The 22,360-nt window shown below is 45.6% G+C and overlaps 1 protein-coding gene across 4 annotated transcripts in view; it reads right to left on the bottom strand.

The window, feature by feature from the left end:
- Positions 1-91: 91 nt before the first annotated feature.
- The window catches only part of TRIM55 (tripartite motif containing 55), a 62,593-nt gene continuing 40,324 nt past the window's right edge, over positions 92-22,360 (bottom strand). For 2 of the 4 annotated variants that reach the window (XM_074944292.1, XM_074944294.1), the window contains one exon: positions 94-1,308. In XM_074944292.1, coding sequence (XP_074800393.1) covers positions 1,189-1,308 — 120 coding nt within the window. In that variant the 3' untranslated portion in view covers positions 94-1,188. Of the gene's footprint in view, positions 1,309-17,559; positions 17,833-22,360 lie in introns of all 4 variants that reach the window. The other 2 variants (XM_074944291.1, XM_074944293.1) reach the window with 2 other exon arrangements.

Consider the following 22,360-nt stretch of genomic DNA (forward strand, 5'->3'; position numbering starts at 1 on the left):
AATCTGCTCACCATTATAAAAGGCATGTCAGTTTATGTAATCAGTTTCACTAGTTAAATATCTGTAGTATACATTGCATACTTCTCTCTGCACTGTGGTAGCCTTTTCCATGGGTTTATAATCTTTTAAATGCATTCTTTAACAGATACTTGCAATAAACTCATCACAGTTCAGCTCAGAATGGTCTTTTGTGGTTTCAAAGGTCTTGCCCTTTTTACTGTCAAATTGTTCAATATGATAAAAGTGAGTGTTGATTTCATGTATCAAAGGAAGTTGAGAAGCTATAGGTATAACAGATATGGATATAGACAGGCACAAGCTGAAACGCTTATTCAGAGCCCTCTCCTTGCCTTTTGGGGAAATACAGATAACGAAGATACACATACAGATCTGTATCCCACATAATTCAGGAAGGGTTCCCATCCAGTGCTTCCTACAGCTATATCTTTATTGTCTACAGCTATATAAAATATAGCCTTTCTGAATGGTTCGAGTGTTATTAATTGTGACCTATCAACCACAGCTGGAAAATACAAATCTAAGGGTGAAAAGCTCCTCTTGCAATCCCCATTTATGCTCAGTTATTGCACATCAAGCATGCAGTAGCACCACTTGTGCTGGAATAATTCAGCACAGTGGTTGTAATTGAGTGGAGTTTTAGACTTACCTTTGAGTTTTATGGATTTTGTCAAGGATTTGCCACAAGAGATAGCAATAAGTTGAAAAGGTGGAGTTACTCCAACTGGTGTAATTAAGAGTAGTGAGGGGGTCATATTTCAACGAACAGTCTTGGGTAAGCACTTACAAAAATACAGCAGGACACCCAGGCTGGCTACAATCAATCATAATGCTCACTAATTTTGCAACTATAATTATAGCATGAAGCTTCTGTTCAACATTCTCCTCTCTGAAACAGGTTTTACTTGAACACACAGTCACTCTTAGTACAGTATTTCATCAACACATCTATTAGTCCAGTTTTCCCACTCCTTTTATTCAGCTATTTCCAAACATCATTCTAATCTAAAAGTATCAGATACAGTATAATGGAATTCAAATAAGGCCCTGGGAATTAAACCTAATCAAGATGTCCCTTATATGGATTATTTCTTGTTGGTTCCAGCCAGGTCACTTGCTGCCTCATAGCGCCTCTTGGGTAAGTACATCCAAAGCCAGCCGGAATTATAGTTATTCATTCAATGAGTTTAACCAGGAGAAAGAGAAGACATGACGAGCCGGCTCATCAGTTCTTTCACTGCTCACTGGAACATCTTCCACTTGTCCTTGAGGGGATGGTTCAGACCCAGTCTGTAAGAGAAGGAAATGTTTATAAGGGGAAGAAGGAAAGCTCATCTTTTAAAGCTGGGATTATGTTTGCAATATGGTTCTGTAATACTGGCTTCTTTCTATCAATAAAGTTTGACGGGAAGTAGAAAGGAGGAAAAATCATGAACATGAAAAGTCTTTGGGGGCAGGAGCCTACTGAAGCCAAAGGGAGTTTTGCTATTGACTTCAATAGGGCCAGGATTTCACCCCATGTGTTTGCATAGCTCAAAAGGCCTCCAATTCTTACACGAGTGGATTTCAATAGGACAACTTGCATAACTAAGGAGAGCAGGATTTAACTCCACGATTGAAGTAGGTGCTGTAACTTCTAATCAAGAAGAGAAATGAAAATTTGCCATATTAGCCACATATTTAACATGTAACTGGAATACACCAGAACAATTTTTACTAGCTGCACAATGCTGGCATTCACTCTGGAGTACTGGTGGCACCTCACTATGAAGTGAGCTGTAGCTCCCGAAAGCTTATGCTCAAATACATTTGTTAGTCTCTAAGGTGCCACAAGTACTCCTTTTCTTTTTGCGAATACAGACTAACATGGCTGCTACTCTGAACTCTGTAGACAGTAAACAACTGATAATGTTATGATCAGTAATCAAGTTTAAAAACCCATAAAATAAATAATTTGTTTGATGTGTTCTCAAATGCCTATAAAACTTAATGTCTTCAAAAAACGGGACTATAAATTTGCAACATATGGGGCAATATATACTAACTCTTTTAGGATGGTTAAAAACAAATTAGTTGTCAGAGCTTTGGGTCCAATTCTGCTACCCTTACTCACATTGTGTAGTATCCTACTGTGGGAAATATACTTGATTTCAATGGGACTATTTGCAAGTAAGGTATTATTTAAAATGAATAAGGATGGTAGAATTGTGTCCTTTAACACTAAATATGTCTTAACCATTTATAACAGTTGCATAATGTAAAGTTATCAAAATCACGGTGCAAACATATGTACAGGTACTGACAACATATCACAGATACTTATGAAGAACTACAGCATAGGATGGATGATTATTTGGCATTTTCCAAGCAATTTTTGTAAGTATGTAATGTTAAAATCCATACTGGAATTAGTGAGAAATGATGATCTGTTATGTGTAAGTTGGCTAACGGGCTTCATTCCAGTTACTGTCTAGTTGGACAATGTCATACCACTATAGGACAAGTCCTAAAGTCTTGTGGACATGAAAACAAGTAGTTTCCTGTTTCTTTTCCTATATCTAATTGAAGTTTTCAGTTTCTTTTTAAGGGCCAGATCCTTAATTAGTATAAATTGGCATAGCCCCAGTGGTTTCAATAGAGGTAATTCAATTTACTCCGGCTAAGAATCTGGCCCTAAGACTTGAAAGATGGATTAATCTAGCCTTTTAATTTGGACAAGATTTTCAAAATGATGCTTTTTTGTTGCAGGTTCAAAATGTGGTGTGAAAATTTGGTCATTTTATGTACATTTACATTTTCAATGGATAACACTTTCCAGTGAGTAAATCTATTGTGCACTTGAATGAGAGTGCAAAAATTAGTGGAACTTGGAAGACCTGAAGGAATAATTACCTATTTAAACACCAGAGTTCCTTTTCAGCAAGGTTGGAGTGAAAATTTGTCTCCTAAACTTAGTAAACAGGTTTGTCTGCCATGTTGTTGTAGCTGTGTTGAGCCTAGGATATGAGACAGACAACATAGGTGAGGTAATATCTTTTATTGGATCAACTTCTGGAAACTTCACAATATGAAGGAGAAGGAAGCCAGACTAAATATTACTTCCTGAGAAAATGCAAGAGCCCAACTTGTATTTAGCTCAGACACTCTGGTTATTTCCCCAGACTTTAAGAGCTCTGTGAAGCTTGAAAGATTGTACCTTCTACCAACAGAAGTTGGTCCAATAAAATATATTATCTCACCTACCTATCTCAGTTCTGCACATTTTAAGGAATTAGACACACATCAGTCAGATCCTCAGCTGAAGTTCTGGCCCTCAGAATAATGTGTGTAAAATCTTTTGGCCAAAACTTCTAGTGTGGGTTCCTAAAGTTACATGCCAACAGTAAATAAGTGGCCTAATTTTTTATAAGTGTTGAGCACCCAGCACTCCCCTTTGCTTGACTTCAATCGGTGTGGTAAGTGCTCAGCACTTCTGAAAATAAAGCCATCTGTTTGGATTTATGTAGATTGAGAGGTCTAAGTTTAGGGAATCCACATTTGAAAAGTTTGCCTTTTACTTTCAAATGTGCAACTGAAATGCCTAGAACAGCTAAAAATAATTATCATTATGCACGCACATTTTTGTGCACCAAAGTCCCCAGTAGGGCACTTAACATACACCCTTAGTGCACATAGTCCTAAATGTCTGGCAAATGGTTAATAAAAACACCCACCTCACCTCTGATTTCTTCTCTAAAACTGCCTTATTATTCTATCATTTATCTTACTGTACAGAATCAGCCAGATGGATCACTTCCACTTGATGTTCCAACAACGATTTCATTTTGTTTTCAGACTATGGGCTTGATCCAGCAAAGCACTTAGGACCAAATCTACAAAGGTACATAGGCTCCTATCTTTCACTGACACAATAAAGGTTAGGATCCTAAATAACTTTGTGGATCAGGGCCTTAAGCACATACTTAACTTTAAATCAATGGGACACCTCACAAACTTAAATTTAAGCACATGTGTAAGTGCTTTGGTGGACTGGGACCAAAAAGAATTGGAAAGAATAAAAGCATAACTACTTGGTCTTCTCTACATTAGGAGATACACATTAACACATGGTAGACCTTGTCTGCTGAGACAAGTTTAAACCCAGTAGTCTTTTGTCTATAGGTCACAGGGTGGCTGGCCCCAGTAAATGAAGTAGGTCCAGCTCCCCTGTGCCAGAGCTGGTGTGCCCATTTAGCTAATTATGAGAGTGAGGCAGCACCTGGGGGCTATAGAAGGTAAGGGAGAGACCTACTGAGGGAGAGTCCCAGTGAGATTTGGTCAGGAGACGTCTCTGAGGAAAGTTGCAAAAAGATTTCTGCAGGCCTCCCTGCGAAGAGGGAGGAATGAACTAGGAGACTGTATGTCTGGGACCAGGGAACAGGCTGAAGGCAGAAGAGCAGTGAGAGTGGTTTGCTGGCTGCTGTCCCCAAGCCAGAGAACCAGGGATGGAGACAGTTGAAGGCAAGGGAGCAGCAGAGGAACTTACCAATTGACATCTCAGGGCCAGAGAGCTTCACCCAGAGTGAAAGGACCAGGGAGAATGAAGGAAGGCACACTGGCAAGGATGTTCCCAGCAGAGAGGCTGTGTGGGGTTCCCACTTGGAAAAGCATGGTTACACTCCAGTTGAAAGGGCTGTCCTGGTACAAGGACAGGACTGGGCTGTGCTGGATAGCTAGGGCATGGTGAGAGACTCCAGGGCTGCGCTGAAGAGCCGGGCCATGGGAGGGACACCAGAGCTGTGCTGGCGAGCCAGGCAGTTGTGTAGTCCTAAAGTGAAGTATCTCCCTGTCCCCAGACTGCGGGGGGTGAGGCACAGTGGTGTAGTGGAGCTGGAACACTGTTCCAGTGTGTTTTAGCTCCGTCACACTACTGGAGCCAGGACCTGGAGAGGGACGCTGGGGCTGGATGTTACCTATAGCGTTTGGATTATGCTGGGGAAGACTGGCCTATTCTTGTGGGACTTCTGTTATGATTTATGTGCATGGGATTCTGTAATAAATGAGCCCCTCAAGGGCTATAGTTATACTTTGGAACACTCTGTGGACTATTTCTGGGGACTCTGAAGGAGGGGAATTGAGGCAGGCGTGCCTGTTATGCTGTGGCCTGCCGCAAGAGAGCACTCCAGGCAGGGGGCAGCGCTATGATACCACACCAAGTACTAAATCATATCTAACATTGGACAGGCTAATACATGTTGTAACATGATGGTATTTCCCAGTTTAGGCACAAACTTCAAGACTTCTACAACCCCCCTTTGGTTTTGGATGTATTAAGTGTTTACTCCATGCATTTCGCCATGCTCAACAGAACTCCAGTCTACTATCTCTCTGCTTGGTGAAAACGCCTACACTGTGATAAAAGACCCACAGCATGGTTGCAGCTGCCCTGGGTCAGCTGACTTGGGCTCGTGGGGCTCAGGCTGTGGGGCTTTACAAGTGCAGTGTAACCATTTGGGCTTGGGCTGGAGCCCTGGCTCTAGCACCCTCCCCCTTCACGAACATCTGCACTGCAATTTTATAGCCCTGCAGTCCGAGTCAGCTGATCTGGGCCAGCCGTGAGTCTTTTCAAGAGTCATTAATTGACAGCACAATTAGCTGTGGGTGGAGTAGAGGCAATACTGAGAATGCAGCTCTGCACGGACTTGTAAACTTGCTTTTTCGTACCTGCAACGTTTTAAGATCTGACTCTCACTGAGTCATACAATCATGTAGACCTATTATCATCAGATTGGTAAAAAGGGAAATTCTTAAATTCTACTTCAACTCCCAGGGAAAGTTGTTGCTTGTATAACTCAACTCACTTCCCTTTGTAACAGCAGCCTGACTGTGCACTGCAAAACTATACTGTATCATTAAGATATTTCAGGACAAACTTTTCAGCTCCAGTGCTCATTGAAAAAGAGCTTTTAAAAATAGAGTGGTAGGGAGAGACTTTCAAAGGCAGAAAGGGGAGTCTGGCACACAATTGAAAGTCAATGGAACTAACTTCCCCTTGTGCCTTTGAAACACTCCTCCATAACGGCGTGTACTTCCAATCAGAAAAAGGGCAGCTTTCTCCAAGTTGCAGCGGTCTATACCATATGCCTTTCAAATGGTGTCTGAAGTCGATTCAACACTTCATAATGTCTTCCTGTTGCTATTAAGTAATGAAACTTTATCTGAAATTTATCTCCTAGACTAGGGCTCTTTCTGGGCGCAGGGATTGTGTATTTATACAGTACAAAGCATAATGGGGTCCCATGCCTTGATTGGGGCCTCTACTAAAAATAATAATGAATAACTAAAACATTCACTTCAGATCATATTAATCACATTAAGGCAATTCTGGAGAAGTGCTAAACACCTAAGGGTATGATTCAGACTTTTCTCACTGACTTCAGGAAGCACTGGATTGTGCCCTCAGTAAACACCAGGAATTCCCATTGGGACAAGTCATAATCAGAGCTGAGCACCTGGTCTTTATTCAGGTTTTATTCAAGCAAAATTATAGCAGAAGTCAACAGGCCATATCCTGAGAAGTGCTGACCATCTGCAACTCCTGCTGAATTCAACAGCTGCTCAGCGCCACTCCAGCTCTGGTGCACAGAGTTTGCCTGAGTAAGGATTGAGTAAAACTAAGGACCTCAGGGTTTATTTAATCTGATGAGTTGCAGGTACTCAGCACCTCTCAGGATTTGGTTCATTAAGCACTAGACACAAGCACCAGTTAAATCTTTACAAGGTTCACATTAATACAGGAAAACTGACTTTGCTAGTCCTGTCTTTGTCCTCCAGTTTGATTTTTATTGGGGGAGGGGAGTGGAAAGTGGATAGACCGCTAGTGCATATTAGCTACCTGGAATATTTCAAAGTTTTACATACTGCTTTCTGCTTACAACCACCACCAGTCTCCATATTGTCCACGCACAAAAACTTCAGTATATAATAAACAAGCTTTACTGGAATTAAGAACTTTGTCTTACTTACCATTTTTACGAAGTCAGTAAATAACCATCTTTTTTGGAAGCTGTGCATATTTTTGATGTTGTCTAATTGTGGAAAATCCTATTTGCTTCTATAGATCTTTGCTGTACTGTTACATGGGTACTGGATTGTGTAAAGTTACATTAGGCTATTTGCAGAATGATGTAACATAATGAAAAGTGAGGGGTGAAATAGCTTGATCTCCCTAAGGCCCTAGAAAGACATGGGATACAGAGTAGAATTTGTTACTGTGCATTTCCTATAGAGTGACCAGATAGTAAGTGTGAAAAATCGGGATGGGGTCGGGGGTAATAAGTGCCTATATAAGACAAAGCCCCAAATATCAGGACTGTCCCTATAAAATTGGGACATCTGGTCACCCTAATTTCCTACCTATACATCTCTGCTCTTTTATATAGTAACTGACACTCAGTTTCCACAGTATGCATCCGATGAAGTGAGCTGTAGCTCATGAAAGCTCATGCTCAAATAAATTGGTTAGTCTCTAAGGTGCCACAAGTACTCCTTTTCTTTTTACTCAGTAAAAAGCTTTCCTTAGAATGCTACCTATGACGTCAGGGTTTCTGTGTGACAGCCAGTTTAGTAATCTGCCGTCTCCCTGCTGCTCTACACAGGCTGCTACTCGACAATTTCATGTCCCTCCAAAGACTATAAAAATGGCCTATACATGAATAAAGCAGAAATCAGTAAGTTTTCTTTACACTGAGTGAAACTCTTCCTGTGCAGGAGGCAGCTCAAGGCCTCTGTGCCTCTTACATTCATTTAAGACCTCAAAATAGTCCCAGCTATGCCCTGTTTTGAGGGATTTAAGTAGTGCATAGGCCTTGTGCTAGACCTCTGCATAAGACCTTTCATCCATAGTGGCTAGGGCAACATAGGAAATACAGTTCACTGACATTTTAGAATATGACTAAGATCATGACATGTTTTTTCAGTTTTTAATCACATTAGCCCTTACTCAGACAATCAGAGGGAGTTTGCTTGAGTAAGGATCAAGTAAAAAATCTCAGTATTTGTCCTTTTTTGTTGTTGTTGCTGCTGCTACTATGGCAAAATCTCCAAAATAGCTCATTTCCCACAGTAACTCCATTAACTGAAGGGTATGTCTAGACTGCAAAGAAAACCCTGTGACGCTGCATCTGGGAGCCTGGATCCATCGACTCAGGCTCACAGGGCTCGGGGTTCAGGGCTAAAAGGAGCAGTGTAGACATTCCCGCTCAGGCAGGGGCCTGGGCTCTGAAACATGGCAAGGGTGGAGAGTCTTGGAGCATCTGCACCAGCCCACGCGGGAATGTCTACACTGCTATTTTTAGCCTTGCAGCTTGAGCCCAGTGTGGGTTCTGAGACTCAGTGCTGTCGGTTTTCTTTGCAGTGTGGATACAGCCTATGGCTCTTAAGGTGATCCTGGGCCAAATTCCTCTCTCAGTGTCAATGACTCAATGGAGGTTGCTCTGGATTTACACTGATACAGCCGAGAAAAATTTGGGCCAAAAGTTCTAAATCTGATCTTAGAAAGATGTTTATTTCTTAAGTCAGTGTAGCACTTTCTGCTCTCATTTACACTTGAGCAACCTCACTGACTGCAGGGTGTCTTCTGCTGGCTTCTTTTGGTGGGGGGAGGGATTGCACGGATGTATGGTTGGGAGAAAAGTGGAACTCAGGAAAATGAGCAGTAACAATACACGCATCCTGCCTCTAAGGGCTTGTCTAGACTGGGAAAATGAGTGGTGTGTTAATTAACTAGTTTTAACTAACATTTTTAAACACCACTAGCACCCAGTGGTGACAAAAATGGTCATGTTTAAAAACGTTAATCAGTCACACACCCATCCCATAATCTGTAGGCTCTGGTTGGTGCCTCAGCTGTCAGGTCCTACACTTCTGACAGTGACCATATCCAGGTAGTGAAAACAAAGGGAACGCAAGAGGTTATTTTTAAATAGTTTAAACTTTAGTCAAAGAATGTCTGTTTATGCAACATAGCTGCTTCAGCAGAATACCTGGCAGCTGTCACCCTTACCACAATACTGCTTCAGGATGAGAGATTGCTTTTATTAAATGTCTCTTCTAAAAAAAAATATCAGTGTGAACCGACAGAATATTATCTGAGAAAAACTGTTCAGCTATATACGGTAGCAGACAGCATATGCATAGGCAGACTCCATCAATTATAATACTAGCTGTGTCATTCTTTGAACGGTGGCCAGTAGTGTACTTTAAAAGTCCATTGGGACTAAATGTCGTACTTGAATGCATTTTCATTACTTACAATTAGTGCTGCATGGCAAACGGATAATGCAATGTCACTTATTCAGGACCTTAACAATACCAAATTTTGTTCTGAGCAAAACTTGTTCAGATTTGCTTATTTTTTGCGTAGGCTGCATACATTCCCTGCAGAATATTAAGTAAACCACAGGTCTTGGAGTCTGAACAAATGTTGAAACCAGTTCTGGGGAAGAGTATCTTAAATAAAAGCTTCCTTGTGTTGGTATTGTCTGAAAGGTCTTTTGGGACAAACAAAACCCTTTATTTCACTTCGTTCCGAATCGATCTCAATGCCTCGGCCAAAATCTAACAAAAGCACACCTTTTTAACTTTCCATCCAGTTTCTTTTTGTATACCAAAGACGTTTACTCTCTCTATTGAGAGCAATTAGTTTTCAGTCTGGATCAAAGCCTAGTCTTGCTGGCAGAGAAAACAGAAAGGAAAAAATTACAAGAAAAAGTGGGTCACAACTCCAACTTATAAGTTATAGGGCCCTACTCCGTGGGAGAAAGTGAAGGAAGCAGTTTTACAAAAATACGAGTGTTCAAACTGAAGGGTCTTTTCTCGACTTACCCATCCATCATTCTTTGATACTCCCATAGTAAATCTTGGGAGGCTTTTCTGGTTAATCAACTATCCCTGATCCTTTTCCAATTGCACCAGAGACTAGTCTAATAAAAAAAAAATCCTCTAACCTCCCCGCCAGCAGCGAATGAGTACTGATTGCCAATGTGAGAAAACGAGTAGTCACACTACTGCCTGCCCCCAAAGGTTCTCTCTTCCTCCACTTTTCTCTCCCAGCAGACAAGCAGGGAGGAACAACCAAGAACTGAATTAAAATATACAAAACCTCCAAGTGTTACCTTACAGGACATAGCCCATCTAATTCCAGCCAAAAGAAACTTTCATATCTCGCTGCAGAGATAGGTAGGAAATCTAATAGTGGATCAGTCAAGTATGGCTATGCTGCCTAGCTGTTCCACTGGGAAACACATAGTGCTGTAAATTAAAGACTTTTTTTAAATGGCTGCTGTGGTAAACCTGATGAATGAGACCCACCACCATTTCAGATTGTGACTCACCCAAGAATTTGATTCATTATATCAGATAACAGAGCCAGCATAATTTATGGGGTTTATAGACATCGCATGCTTTGAAGGTTTGAATGCTACTTTAACTTAGTCATGAATGAATGACTTAGCTGTGTTATTGTAAATATGTTGGGGGTGGCACGTAAGAGCTGTGGACATGTTGCACATTCCATGAAGGCCAGAAAAGAGCGCTCCAGGAAGAAAACAACTTGCTGAAATGTCAGCTGAAGTAGCAAGTTCTAATTTCTTGGAGCTACTGTGCAATGGAAAGAGAAAGTCCATGGCACAGTTAAACATTTTTCTTCTCCCTGATCTCATGTTTCTACATCTTCTTAGCTATGTGCTTGTTGGTCTGGATCTGTGAGTCTAGGTGTTTTCTCCTTGCTAGGACAGTGATACTGAGCGCTGATAGCCAAAAGGTGTTCACCCTAAGAACAATAATATAACTCAACTGATAACACTATCACTTCTTAGACAGACAGATGATTGTGGAATCAAGTCCCACTCTCTGATCTGCAGTCTGGTGTGGGCAATGGTGGCATTACAGTGCAGTACTCTGCTGAACTGAGAGAAGTGCCACCCTTTAGATAAGATGGGAAACCAAGGCCCCTTATGCCCATCTCAGGTGGCTTTCCAGGGGAATGTTAAAGATTCTGGGATAAATACTCCTTTTGGCGAAACAGGTGCAACTCCCACTGACTGGCAATTATTAAAAAACAGATTATTGTAATGGTGTGGGACTCACCTCACGTGAGTGTACACCAGGTGAGTGTGGGCACACCTGCAATTTTTCTCAACTTCTCCGCGCATTGTGCCCCTGGTCGGCCACTGCACTCCTGAGGCGGGTCTTTGGTGACCCAGCCTTCTGTCCACATCACATACAGTCCATGTGCACAGCAAAACAAACCCCTTCTGGGGTATACCATCCAACCGGGCCTATTTCAGGGCCCTCGGTAATGTCATGCAGCCCTCTCCATGCTCAGTCCTTGACAGTCCAATAGGGCCCATCACAGTACCCTCAGCTGGTATGTCCCTGCAGCCCACCCTCGGCTCAGTCTTTAACAGCCCAAAGGGGCCCATCATTGTACCCCTTCTTTGGGTGTGTCCTTCTCTGTAGCCCTCCCTGGGCTCAGTCCTTCCACAGTACAACAGGACCCATCATGGTACCCCTCCACTGGCAATGTCTCTGTAGCCCTCCCCAGACTCAGGCCCTGTTGGTGAGTCTGAGGACCAATCTCAGTACCCTAGTTCAGTGGCTCTCTACCTTTCCAGACTGCTGTACTCCTTCCAGGAGTCTGATTTGTAGTGCAGAACCCCAAGTTTCAGCTCACTTAAAAAACACTTGCTTACAAAAATCAGACATAAAAATACAAAAGTGTCACAGCACGCTGTTACTGAAAAATTGCTTCTTTTCTCATTTTTACTATATAATTATAAAAAAATCAATTGGAATATAAATATAATACTTACATTTCAGTGTATAGTATATAGAGCAATATAAACAAGTCATTGTATGAAATTTTAGCTTGTATTGACTGCACTAGTGCTTTTTATGTAGCTTGTTGTAAAACTAGCCAAATATCTAGATGACTTGATATACCCCCTGGAAGATCTCTGCAGACCACCTTGGGTACATGTACCCCTGGTTGAGAACCACTGCCCTAGCTGTCCAGCTTACATGTGAAGGTTCCTGCTCTGGGATGGAGCAGCACCCCAGGCATAGGCACTGGCTTCCTCATTTCCCTGGGGGTGTTTGACCGCTGCTTCACCTCAGGCCCCGCCCCCACTCCATCACTTCCCTCAACACTCCATCCCTGCCCTACCTCTTCCTGCCTCCACTCTGCCCCACCCCCACTCTGCCCCACCTCTTCCCACCCCATTCTGCTCCTTCCCCCGAGTGCACCCCATCCTCACTCCACCTCCTCTCCTCCAGCACACCGCTGAACAGCTGATTGTAGTGGATGGGAGGCACTGGGAGGAAGGGGGAGGAACTGATTGGTGGGCCACCGGGAGGTGCTGTGGGGGAGGGAGAGGAGCTGATCGGCAGGGCTGCTGGTGGGTGCTAAGCACCCACTATTTTTTTCCATGAGTGCTCCAGCCCCAGAGCACCCCAGGCATAGAGTTGGTGCCTATGGCCACAGGGCTTCCTCCCTGGAGACTCTTTGCATGTCCTATAGTCCTCTGACCCCAGCTCTCTAGCTGGGTCAGTCTCACTTCAGCCCCCTTCTGGAGGGTAACAGTTCCACGTACAGTCCCTTCCCTAGGCCTGTCTAAACTTCCTTCTCTCAGGGTGCAGCCCCCACTTCCCCAACGGCTGTTGCGGGGGACCCAAGCCCACCCAGTACTCCAGGCCCCAACCCAGGGACCTTCTAAGTAGCAGCCACATGCCATGTCCCTCTTAGCCCTGGTCTATACTAGGAGTTCAGGTCGAATTTAGCAGCATTAAATCGATTTAACCCTGCACCCGTCCACACAACGAAGCCCTTTTTTTCGACTTAAAGGACTCTTAAAATTGATTTCCTTACTCCACCCCTGACAAGGGGATTAGTGCTGAAATCGGCCTTGCTGGGTCAAATTTGGGGTACTGTGGACACAATTAGACAGTATTGGCCTCCGTGAGCTATCCCAGAGTACTCCATTGTGACCGCTCTGGACAGCACTCTCAACTCAGATGCACTGGCCAGGTAGACAGGAAAAGGCCGGCGAACTTTTGAATTTCAATTTCCTGTTTGGCCAGCGAGGCAAGCTGCAGGTGACAATGCAGAGCTCATCAGCAGAGGTGACCATGATGGAGTCCCAGAGTCACAAAAGAGCTCCAGCTTGGACCGAACGGGAGGTACGGGATCTGATGGCTGTATGGGGAGAGGAATCCGTGCTATCAGAACTCCGTTACAGTTTTCGAAATGCCAAAACATTTGTCAAAATCTCCCAGGGCATGAAGGACAGAGGCCATAACAGGGACCCGAAGCAGTGCCACGTGAAACTTAAGGAGCTGATGCAAGCCTACCAGAAAACCAGAGAGGCGAACGGCTGCTCCGGGTCAGAGCCCCAAACATGCCGCTTCTATGATGAGCTGCATGCCATTTTAGGGGGTTCAGCCACCACTACCCCAGCCGTGTTGTTTGACTCCTTCAATGGAGATGGAGGCAATACGGAAGCAGGTTTTGGGGATGAGGAAGATGATGATGATGAGGTTGTAGATAGCTCAAAGCAAGCAAGCGGAGAAACCGGTTTTCCTGACAGCCAGGAACTGTTTCTCACCCTGGACCTGGAGCCAGTACCCCCCGAACCCACCCAAGGCTGCCTCCCGGATCCGCCAGGCGGAGAAGTGACCTCTGGTGAGTGTACCTTTTAAAATACTATACATGGTTTAAAAGCAAGCATGTTTAATGATTAATTTGCCCTGGCATTCGTGGCTCTCCTGGATATACTCCCAAAGCCTTTGCAAAAGGTTTCTGGGGAGGGCAGCCTTATTCCGTCCACCATGGTAGGACACTTTACTGCTCCAGGCCAATAGCACGTAGAATCATAGAATCATAGAATATCAGGGTTGGAAGGGACCTCAGGAGGTCATCTAGTCCAACTCCCTGCTCAAAGCAGGACCGATCCCTGACTAAATCATCCCAGCCACGGCTTTGTCAAGCCTGACCTTAAAAACTTCTAGGGAAGGAGATTCCACCACCTCCCTAGGTAACGCATTCCACTGTTTCACCACCCTCATAGTGAAAAAGTTTTTCCTAATATCCAACCTAAATCTCCCCCACTGCAACTTGAGACCATTACTCCTTGTTCTGTCATCTGCTACCACTGAGAACAGTCTAGAGCCATCTTCTTTGGAACCCCCTTTCAGGTAGTTGAAAGCAGTTATCAAATCCCCCCTCATTCTTCTCTTCTGAAGACTAAACATCCCCAGTTCCCTCAGCCTCGCCTCCTAAGTCATGTGTTCCAGTCCCCTAATCATTTTTGTTGCCCTCCGCTGGACTCTTTCCAATTTTTCCACATCCTTCTTGTAGTGTGGGGCCCAAAACTGGACATAGTACTCCAGATGAGGCCTCACCAATGTCGAATAGAGGGGAACGATCACGTCCCTCGATCTGCTGGCAATGCCCCTACTTATACAGCCCAAAATGCCATTGGCCTTCTTGGCAACAAGGGCACACTGTTGACTCATATTCAACTTCTCATCCACTGTAACCCCTAGGTCCTTTTCTGCAGAACTGCTGCCGAGCCATTCGGTCCCTAGTCTGTAGCGGTGCATTGGATTCTTCCATCCTAAATGCAGTACTCTGCACTTGTCCTTGTTGAACCTCATCAGATTTCTTTTGGCCCAATCCTCCAATTTGTCTAAGTTCCTCTGTATCCTATCCCTACCCTCCAGCATATCTACCACTCCTCCCAGTTTAGTGTCATCTGCAAACTTGCTGAGAGTGCAATCCACACCATCCTCCAGATCATTTATGAAGATATTGAACAAAACCGGCCCCAGGACCAACCCCTGGGGCACTCCACTTGATACCGGCTGCCAACTAGACATGGAGCCATTGATCACTACCCATTGAGCCCGACAATCTAGCCAGCTTTCTATCCACCTTATAGTCCATTCATCCAGCCCATACTTCTTTAACTTCCTGGCAAGAATACTGTGGGAGACCGTCTTTGCTAAAGTCAAGGAATAACACATCCACTGCTTTCCCTTCATCCACAGAGCCAGTTATCTCGTCATAGAAGGCAATTAGATTAGTCAGGCATGACTTGCCCTTGGTGAATCCATGCTGACTGTTTCTGATCACTTTCCTCGCCTCTAAGTGCTTCAGGATTGATTCCTTGAGGACCTGCTCCATGATTTTTCCAGGGACTGAGGTGAGGCTGACTGGCCTGTAGTTCCCAGGATCCTCCTTCTTCCCTTTTTTAAAGATGGGCACTACATTAGCCTTTTTCCAGTCATCTGGGAGCTCCCCCGATCGCCATGAGTTTTCAAAGATAATGGCCAATGGCTCTGCAATCACATCCGCCAACTCCTTTAGTACTCTCGGATGCAACGCATCTGGCCCCATGGACTTGTGCTTGTCCAGCTTTTCTAAATAGTCCCAAACCACTTCTTTCTCCACAGAGAGCTGGTCACCTTCTCTCCATGCTGTGCTGCCCAGTGCAGTAGTCTGGGAGCTGACCTTGTTCATGAAGACAGAGGCAAAAAAAACATTGAGTACATTAGCTTTTTCCACATCCTCTGTCACGAGGTTGCCTCCCTCATTCAGTAAGGGGCCCACACTTTCCTTGACTTTCTTCTTGTTGCTAACATACCTGAAGAAACCCTTCTTGTTACTCTTAACATCTCTTGCTAGCTGCAACTCCAGGTGTGATTTGGCCTTCCTGATTTCACTCCTGCAAGCCCGAGCAATATTTTTATACTCATCCCTGGTCATTTGTCCAATCTTCCACTTCTTGTAAGCTTCTTTTTTGTATTTAAGAGCAGCAAGGATTTCACTGTTAAGCCAAGTTGGTCGCCTGCTATATTTACTATTCTTCCTACACATCGGGATGGTTTGTCCCTGTAACCTCAATAAGGATTCTTTAAAATACAGCCAGCTCTCCTGGACTCCTTTCCCCCTCATGTTATTCTCCCAGGGGATCTTGCCCATCAGTTCCCTGAGAGAGTCAAAGTCTGTTTTTCTGAAGTCCAGGGTCTGTATTCTGCTGCTCTCCTTTCTTCCTTGTGTTAGGATCCTGAACTCGACCATTTCATGGTCACTGCCTCCCAGGTTCCCATCCACTTTTGGTTCCCCTACTAATTCTTCCCGGTTTGTGAGCAGCAGGTTAAGAAGAGCTCTGCCCCTAGTTGGTTCCTCCAGCACTTGCACCAGGAAATTGTCCCCTACATTTTCCAAAAACTTCCTGGATTGCCTGTGCACCGCTGTATTGCTCTCCCAGCAGATATCAGGGTGATTGAAGTCTCCCATGAGAACCAGGGTGTGCGATCTAGTAACTTCTGCGAGTTGCCGGAAGAAAGCCTCGTCCACCTCATTCCCCTGGTCTAGTGGTCTATAATAGACTCCCACCACGACATCACCCTTGCTGCTCACACTTCTAAACTTAATCCAGAGACTCTCAGGTTTTTCTGCAGCTTCATACTTGAGCTCTGAGCAGTCAGACTGCTCCCTTACATACAGTGCAACTCCCCCACCTTTTCTGCCCTTCCTGAACAGCTTATATCCATCCATGACAGTACTCCAGTCATGTGAGTTATCCCACCAAGTCTCTGTTATTCCAACCACATCATAATTCCTTGACTGTGCCAGGACTTCCAGTTCTCCCTGCTTGTTTCCCAGGCTTCGTGCATTTGTATGTAGGCACTTGAGGTAACCTGCTGATCGCCCCTCTTTCTCAGTATGAGGCAGGAGCCCTCCCCTCTCACGCGCTCCTGCTCATAGCTCCTCCTGGTATCCCACTTCCCCACTTACCTCAGGGCTTTGGTCTCCTTCCCCCTGTGAACCTAGTTTAAAGCCCTCCTCACTAGGTTAGCCAACCTGTTTGCGAAGATGCTCTTCCCTCTCTTCGTTAGGTGGAGCCCGTCTCTGCCTAGCACTCCTTCTTGGAACACCATCCCATGATCAAAGAATCCAAAGCCTTTTCTCCGACACCACCTGCGTAGCCATTCGTTGACTTCCACGATTCGACGGTCTCTACGCAGGCCTTTTCCTTCCACGGGGAGGATGGACGAGAACACCACTTGCACCTCAAACTCCTTTATCCTTCTTCCCAGAGCCACGTAGTCCGCAGTGATCCGCTCAAGGTCATTCTTGGCAGTATCATTGGTGCCCACGTGAAGAAGCAGGAAGGAGTAGCGATCTGAGGGCTTGATGAGTCTCGGCAGTCTCTCCGTCACATCGCGAATCTTAGCTCCTGGCAAGCAGCAGACTTCTCGGTTTTCCCGGTCGGAGCAGCAGATAGATGACTCAGTCCCCCTGAGGAGAGAGTCCCCGACCACCACCACCCGCCTCCTTCTCTTGGGAGCGGTGGTTGTGGAACCCCCAACCCTAGGACAGTGCATCTCATGCCTTCCAATTGGCGGAGTCTCCTTCTGCTCCCTTCCCTCAGACGTATCATCTGGTCCACTCTCCGCATTAGTACCTGTGGAGAGAACATGAAAACGGTTACTTACCTGTATCTGCCCTGCTGGTACATGGACGTTCCCCTTTTTTCTTCTGGAGGTCACATGATGCCAAATTTCTTCACCATCCTTCTGTCCCTGATGTGCAGCCTGCTCTGAATCTTCAGAACCTTGTGCCCGTAGAAGCCTATCCTGACATCCATCCAGGAAATCTTCAGTTTCTCTTATGCAACACAGGGTCGATACCTGTTGCTCCAGACCTTGAACCTTCTCTTCCAGTATGGAGACCAGCTTGCACTTTGTACAGACAAAGTCGCATCTGTCCTGTGGAAGAAAGACAAACATAGCACATCCAGTGCAGGTCACAACAGCTGAACACCCCCCATCCATATTACCTTCCTTCTACGAGCTTCCTCAGGAGTTGTAGTAATTACTCAGAGAATCATACTCAGGAATCATTGTAGAACAAAGCATTGCACTGTATGTTTGCTGGCATTCAAACAACATCCGTTCTTTATCTCTCTGTGTTATCCTCAGGAGAGTGATATCATTCATGGTCACCTGGTTGAAATAGGGTGCTTTTCTTAAGGGGACATTCAGAGGTGCCCATTCCTGCTGGGCTGTTTGCCTGTGGCTGAACAGAAATGTTCCCCGCTGTTAGCCACGGGGAGGGTGGAGGGGCTAGCCATGCGCTGGGGGGAGGCAAAATGTGACCTTGGAACGAAAGCACATGTGCTATGTATGTAATGTTAACAGCAAGGTTTACCATGAAAGAGTGTACCCATTGTTCTATAAAGTGTGTCTTTTTAAATACCACTGTCCCTTTTTTTCTCTCCACCAGCTGCATGCGTTTCAAAGGATCACAGGATCTTCTCCTTCCCAGAGGCTACCGAAGATTAGAAGGCGAAAAAAACGCACTCGCGATGAAATGTTCTCTGAGCTCATGCTGTCCTCCCACACTGACAGAGCACAGACGAATGCGTGGAGGCAGACAACGTCAGAGTGCAGGAAAGCACAAAATGACTGGGAGGAGAGGTGGCGGGCTGAAGAGAGGGCAGAAGCTGAAAGGTGGCGGCAGCGTGATGAGAGGAGGCAGGATTCAATGCTGAGGCTGCTGGGGGATCAAACTAATATGCTCCAGTGTATGGTTGAGCTGCAGGAAAGGCAGCAGTAGCACAGACCGCCACTACAGCCCCTGTGTAACCAACCGCCCTCATCCCCAAGTTCCATAGCCTCCTCACCCAGATGCCCAAGAACGCGGTGGGGGGGGCCTCCGGCCACCCAGCCACTCCACCCCAGAGGATTGCCCAAGCAACAAAAGGCTAGCATTCAATAAGTTTTAAAGTTTTAAACTTTTAAAGTGCTGTGTGGCCTTGTCCTTTCCTCCTCCACCACCCCTCCTGGTGCATCTCTCCTCCACCACTCCTCCTGGGCTACCTTGGTAGTTATCCCCCTATTTGTGTGATGAATTAATAAAGACTGCATGAATGTGAAACAACAAAGACTGTATTGCCCCTGCAAGCGGTGACTGAAGGGAGGAAGGGAGGGTGGTTAGCTTACAGGGAAGTAGAGTGAACCAAGGGGCAGGGGGTTTCATCAAGGAGAAACAAACAGAACTTTCACACCGTAGCCTGGCCAGTCATGAACCTGGTTTTCAAAGCTTCTCTGATGTGCACCGCGCCCTCCTGTGCTCTTCTAACCGCCCTGGTGTCTGGCTGTGCGTAACCAGCAGCCAGGTGATTTGTCTCAACCTCCCACCTCACCATAAACATCTCCCTCTTACTCTGATATTGTGGAGCACACAGCAAGCAGTAATAACAGTGGGAATATTGGTTTCGCTGAGGTCTAACCGAGTCAGTAAACTGTGCCAACGTGCTTTTAAACGTCCAAATGCACATTCTACCACCATTCGGCACTAGCTCAGCCTGTAGTTGAACAACTCCTGACTATTGTCCAGGCTGCCTGTGTATGGCTTCATAAGCCATGGCATTAAGGGGTAGGCTGGGTCCCCAAGGATAACTATAGGCATTTCAACATCCCCAACAGTTATTTTCTGGTCTGGGAATAAAGTCCCTTCCTGCAGCTTTTGAAACAGACCAGAGTTCCTGAAGATGCAAGCGTCATGTACCTTTCCTGGCCATCCCAAGTTGATGTTGGTGAAACGTCCCTTGTGATCCACCAGTACTTGCAGCACTATTGAAAAGTACCCCTTGCGGTTTATGTAGTTGGTGCTCCAGTGCCAAGATAGGGATATGGGTTCTGTCTATGGCCCCACCACAGTTAGGGAATCCCGTTGCAGCAAAGCCATCCACTATGACCTGCACATTTCCCAGGGTCACTACCCTTGATAGCAGCAGATCTTTGATTGCCTTGGCTACTTGCATCACAGCAGCCCCCACAGTAGATTTGCCCACTCCAAATTGATTCCTGACTGACCGGTAGCTGTCTGGCGCTGCAAGCTTCCACAGAGCTATTGCCACTCACTTCTCAACTGTGAGGGCTGCTCTCATCTTGGTATTCTTGCGCCTCAGGGCAGGGGAAAGCAAGTCACAAAGTTCCATGAAAGTGCCCTTACACATGCAAAAGTTTCGCAGCCACTGGGAATCGTCCCAGACCTGCAACACTATGCGGTCCCACCAGTCTGTACTTGTTTCCTGAGCCCAGATTCGGCGTTCCACCGCATGAACCTGCCCCATTAGCACCATGATGCCAGGGCCCGTGCTTTGAGAGAAGTCTGTGTCCATGTCCTCATCACTCTCATCACTGTGCTGACATCGCCTACTCGCCCAGTTTCGCTTTGCCAAGTTCTGGTGCTGCATATATTGCTGGATAATGCGCATGGTGTTTAATGTGCTCCTAATTGCCAAAGTGATCTGAGCGGGCTCCATGCTTGCTGTGGTATGGCGTCTGCACAGAAAAAAGGTGCGGAACGATTGTCTGCCGTTGCCCTGACGGAGGGAGGGGCGACTGACGACATGGCTACAGGGTTGGCTTACAGGGAATTAAAATCAACAAAGGGGGTGGCTTTGCGAGAAACTGAATGGCCTCCTCAAGGATAGAACTCAAAACTGGATTTAGCAGGCCATTGATTTCACAGAGGGAGGGAGGGAGGAGAAAATGAATACAAAACAAATCTGGTCTATTTCTTGTTTTGAGCCACTTCATCTATCTTTATACATCTTGCTGGCAGCAGACTGTGCAGTACGACCTCTAGCCATCGACATCTCCTGGGTGCTCGGCAGAAGACGGTGCAGTATGACTACTGGCCATCGTCTTCTGCTAGCTGCAGATTAAAAGACAGTGCACTGCTGGTAGGACTCAATCGCCATGAGACGAAACAAGGGAAATGACCTGGCTGAGTCACTCCCATGTTTGCCCAGGCGCCCCTGACCTCATCGAAGTCAGTTAAAAGAGCACCCGGGACTACGTCGACGACAGCTACCAGTCATACTGCACTGTCTGCTGCCAAAAGGCAATAAACTGCTGCTGTGTAGCAATGCAGTACCACGTCTGCCAGCACCCAGGAGACATACGGTGATGGTTAGCTGAGCGGGCTCCATGCTTGCCGTGGTATGGCATCTGCACAGGTAACTCAAGAAAAAAGGCGCAAAACAATTGTCTGCCCTTGCTTTCACGGAAGGAGGGAGGGAAGGGGGCCTGACGATATGTACCCAGAACCACCCGTGACAATGTTTTAGCCCCATCAGGCACTGGGATTTCTACCCAGAATTCAAATGGGCGGCAGAGACTGCGGGAACTGTGGGATAGCTACCCACAGTGCAACGCTCCGGAAGTCGACGGTTGCCTCGGTACTGTGGACACACTCTGTCGACTACATGCACTTAGAGCATTTGTGTGGACACACATACAATCGACTGTATAAAAATGCTTTCTACAAAACCGACTTCTATAAATTCGACCTAACTTCGTATTGTAGACCTTGAACCACTTCCCCATGGCCTGTATCTTCTTTGAGTCCCATCACCCAGCCAGGAGTACCTTCCTTGCTCCCCCAATCCCTGCCAGCAGACTGAATTCACGCTGTTCCTGCAGCTCCTTTTATATGAGCATGTTGGGCCCTGATTGGCTGCTTCCCTGCAGCCTCTTTCTGATTAGCTGCATCCCATGCAGCCGCTCTAAGCTTCTCCTCTATTGCTTTTTTGGGGACAGGGTGTGGCAGGACTGCCAGCCTTCCAGCAGGGGGTGTCCGGGTCACATATACCCCATCAGAATGATAAACAGTAACATCCATCAATAAAACCATTTTGTAATATGTACAGTGGGGTGTGAACGATTGAATAGTGAATAACAGCTACTCCCTTTGTGTACATAGTTACTGCACCACTAGTATTTTCATGGACACTCTGTGCTTAAAAATCAGGCCTAATTTTGTGTTGGTTTGTGAAATTGCGTGTGCACATCCACCCTATCCCTCCATTCTAATGCCTTGGGCTATCCTTGTGAGTAGGCAGGCACTGAAATATCCAGTACGCTGTTAATTCTTTTACATTTCAATATCTGCTTTTTCATAAGCCAGGGAGGCTGAGCAGCAGGATGAAGCAGTGTGTAAACACAAGCTCACAGTCATAATTATCCTACTGTCACAGGGAATTTCAGTGGTACACATTTGCAGCCAGGTAGGCTAATATTTCAATGCTCACCCACCTGTAATGGGTACGAATCACCAAGTACAACTTAGCATGGAATCATTTACTGTTAAACAGAAAAGCTGATCTATTTCATAGGATTAGGATGAGATCTACATCTATTGTGAAGTGAATCTGCTGTGATATGATGTAAAATAGCAGCAATTCAGCTGTGACACAGAAGAAAATACTTTTTTTTTGAAGGT

The sequence above is a fragment of the Natator depressus genome, chromosome 2 (assembly GCF_965152275.1).
Source record: "Natator depressus isolate rNatDep1 chromosome 2, rNatDep2.hap1, whole genome shotgun sequence".
Taxonomy (NCBI): domain Eukaryota; kingdom Metazoa; phylum Chordata; order Testudines; family Cheloniidae; genus Natator; species Natator depressus.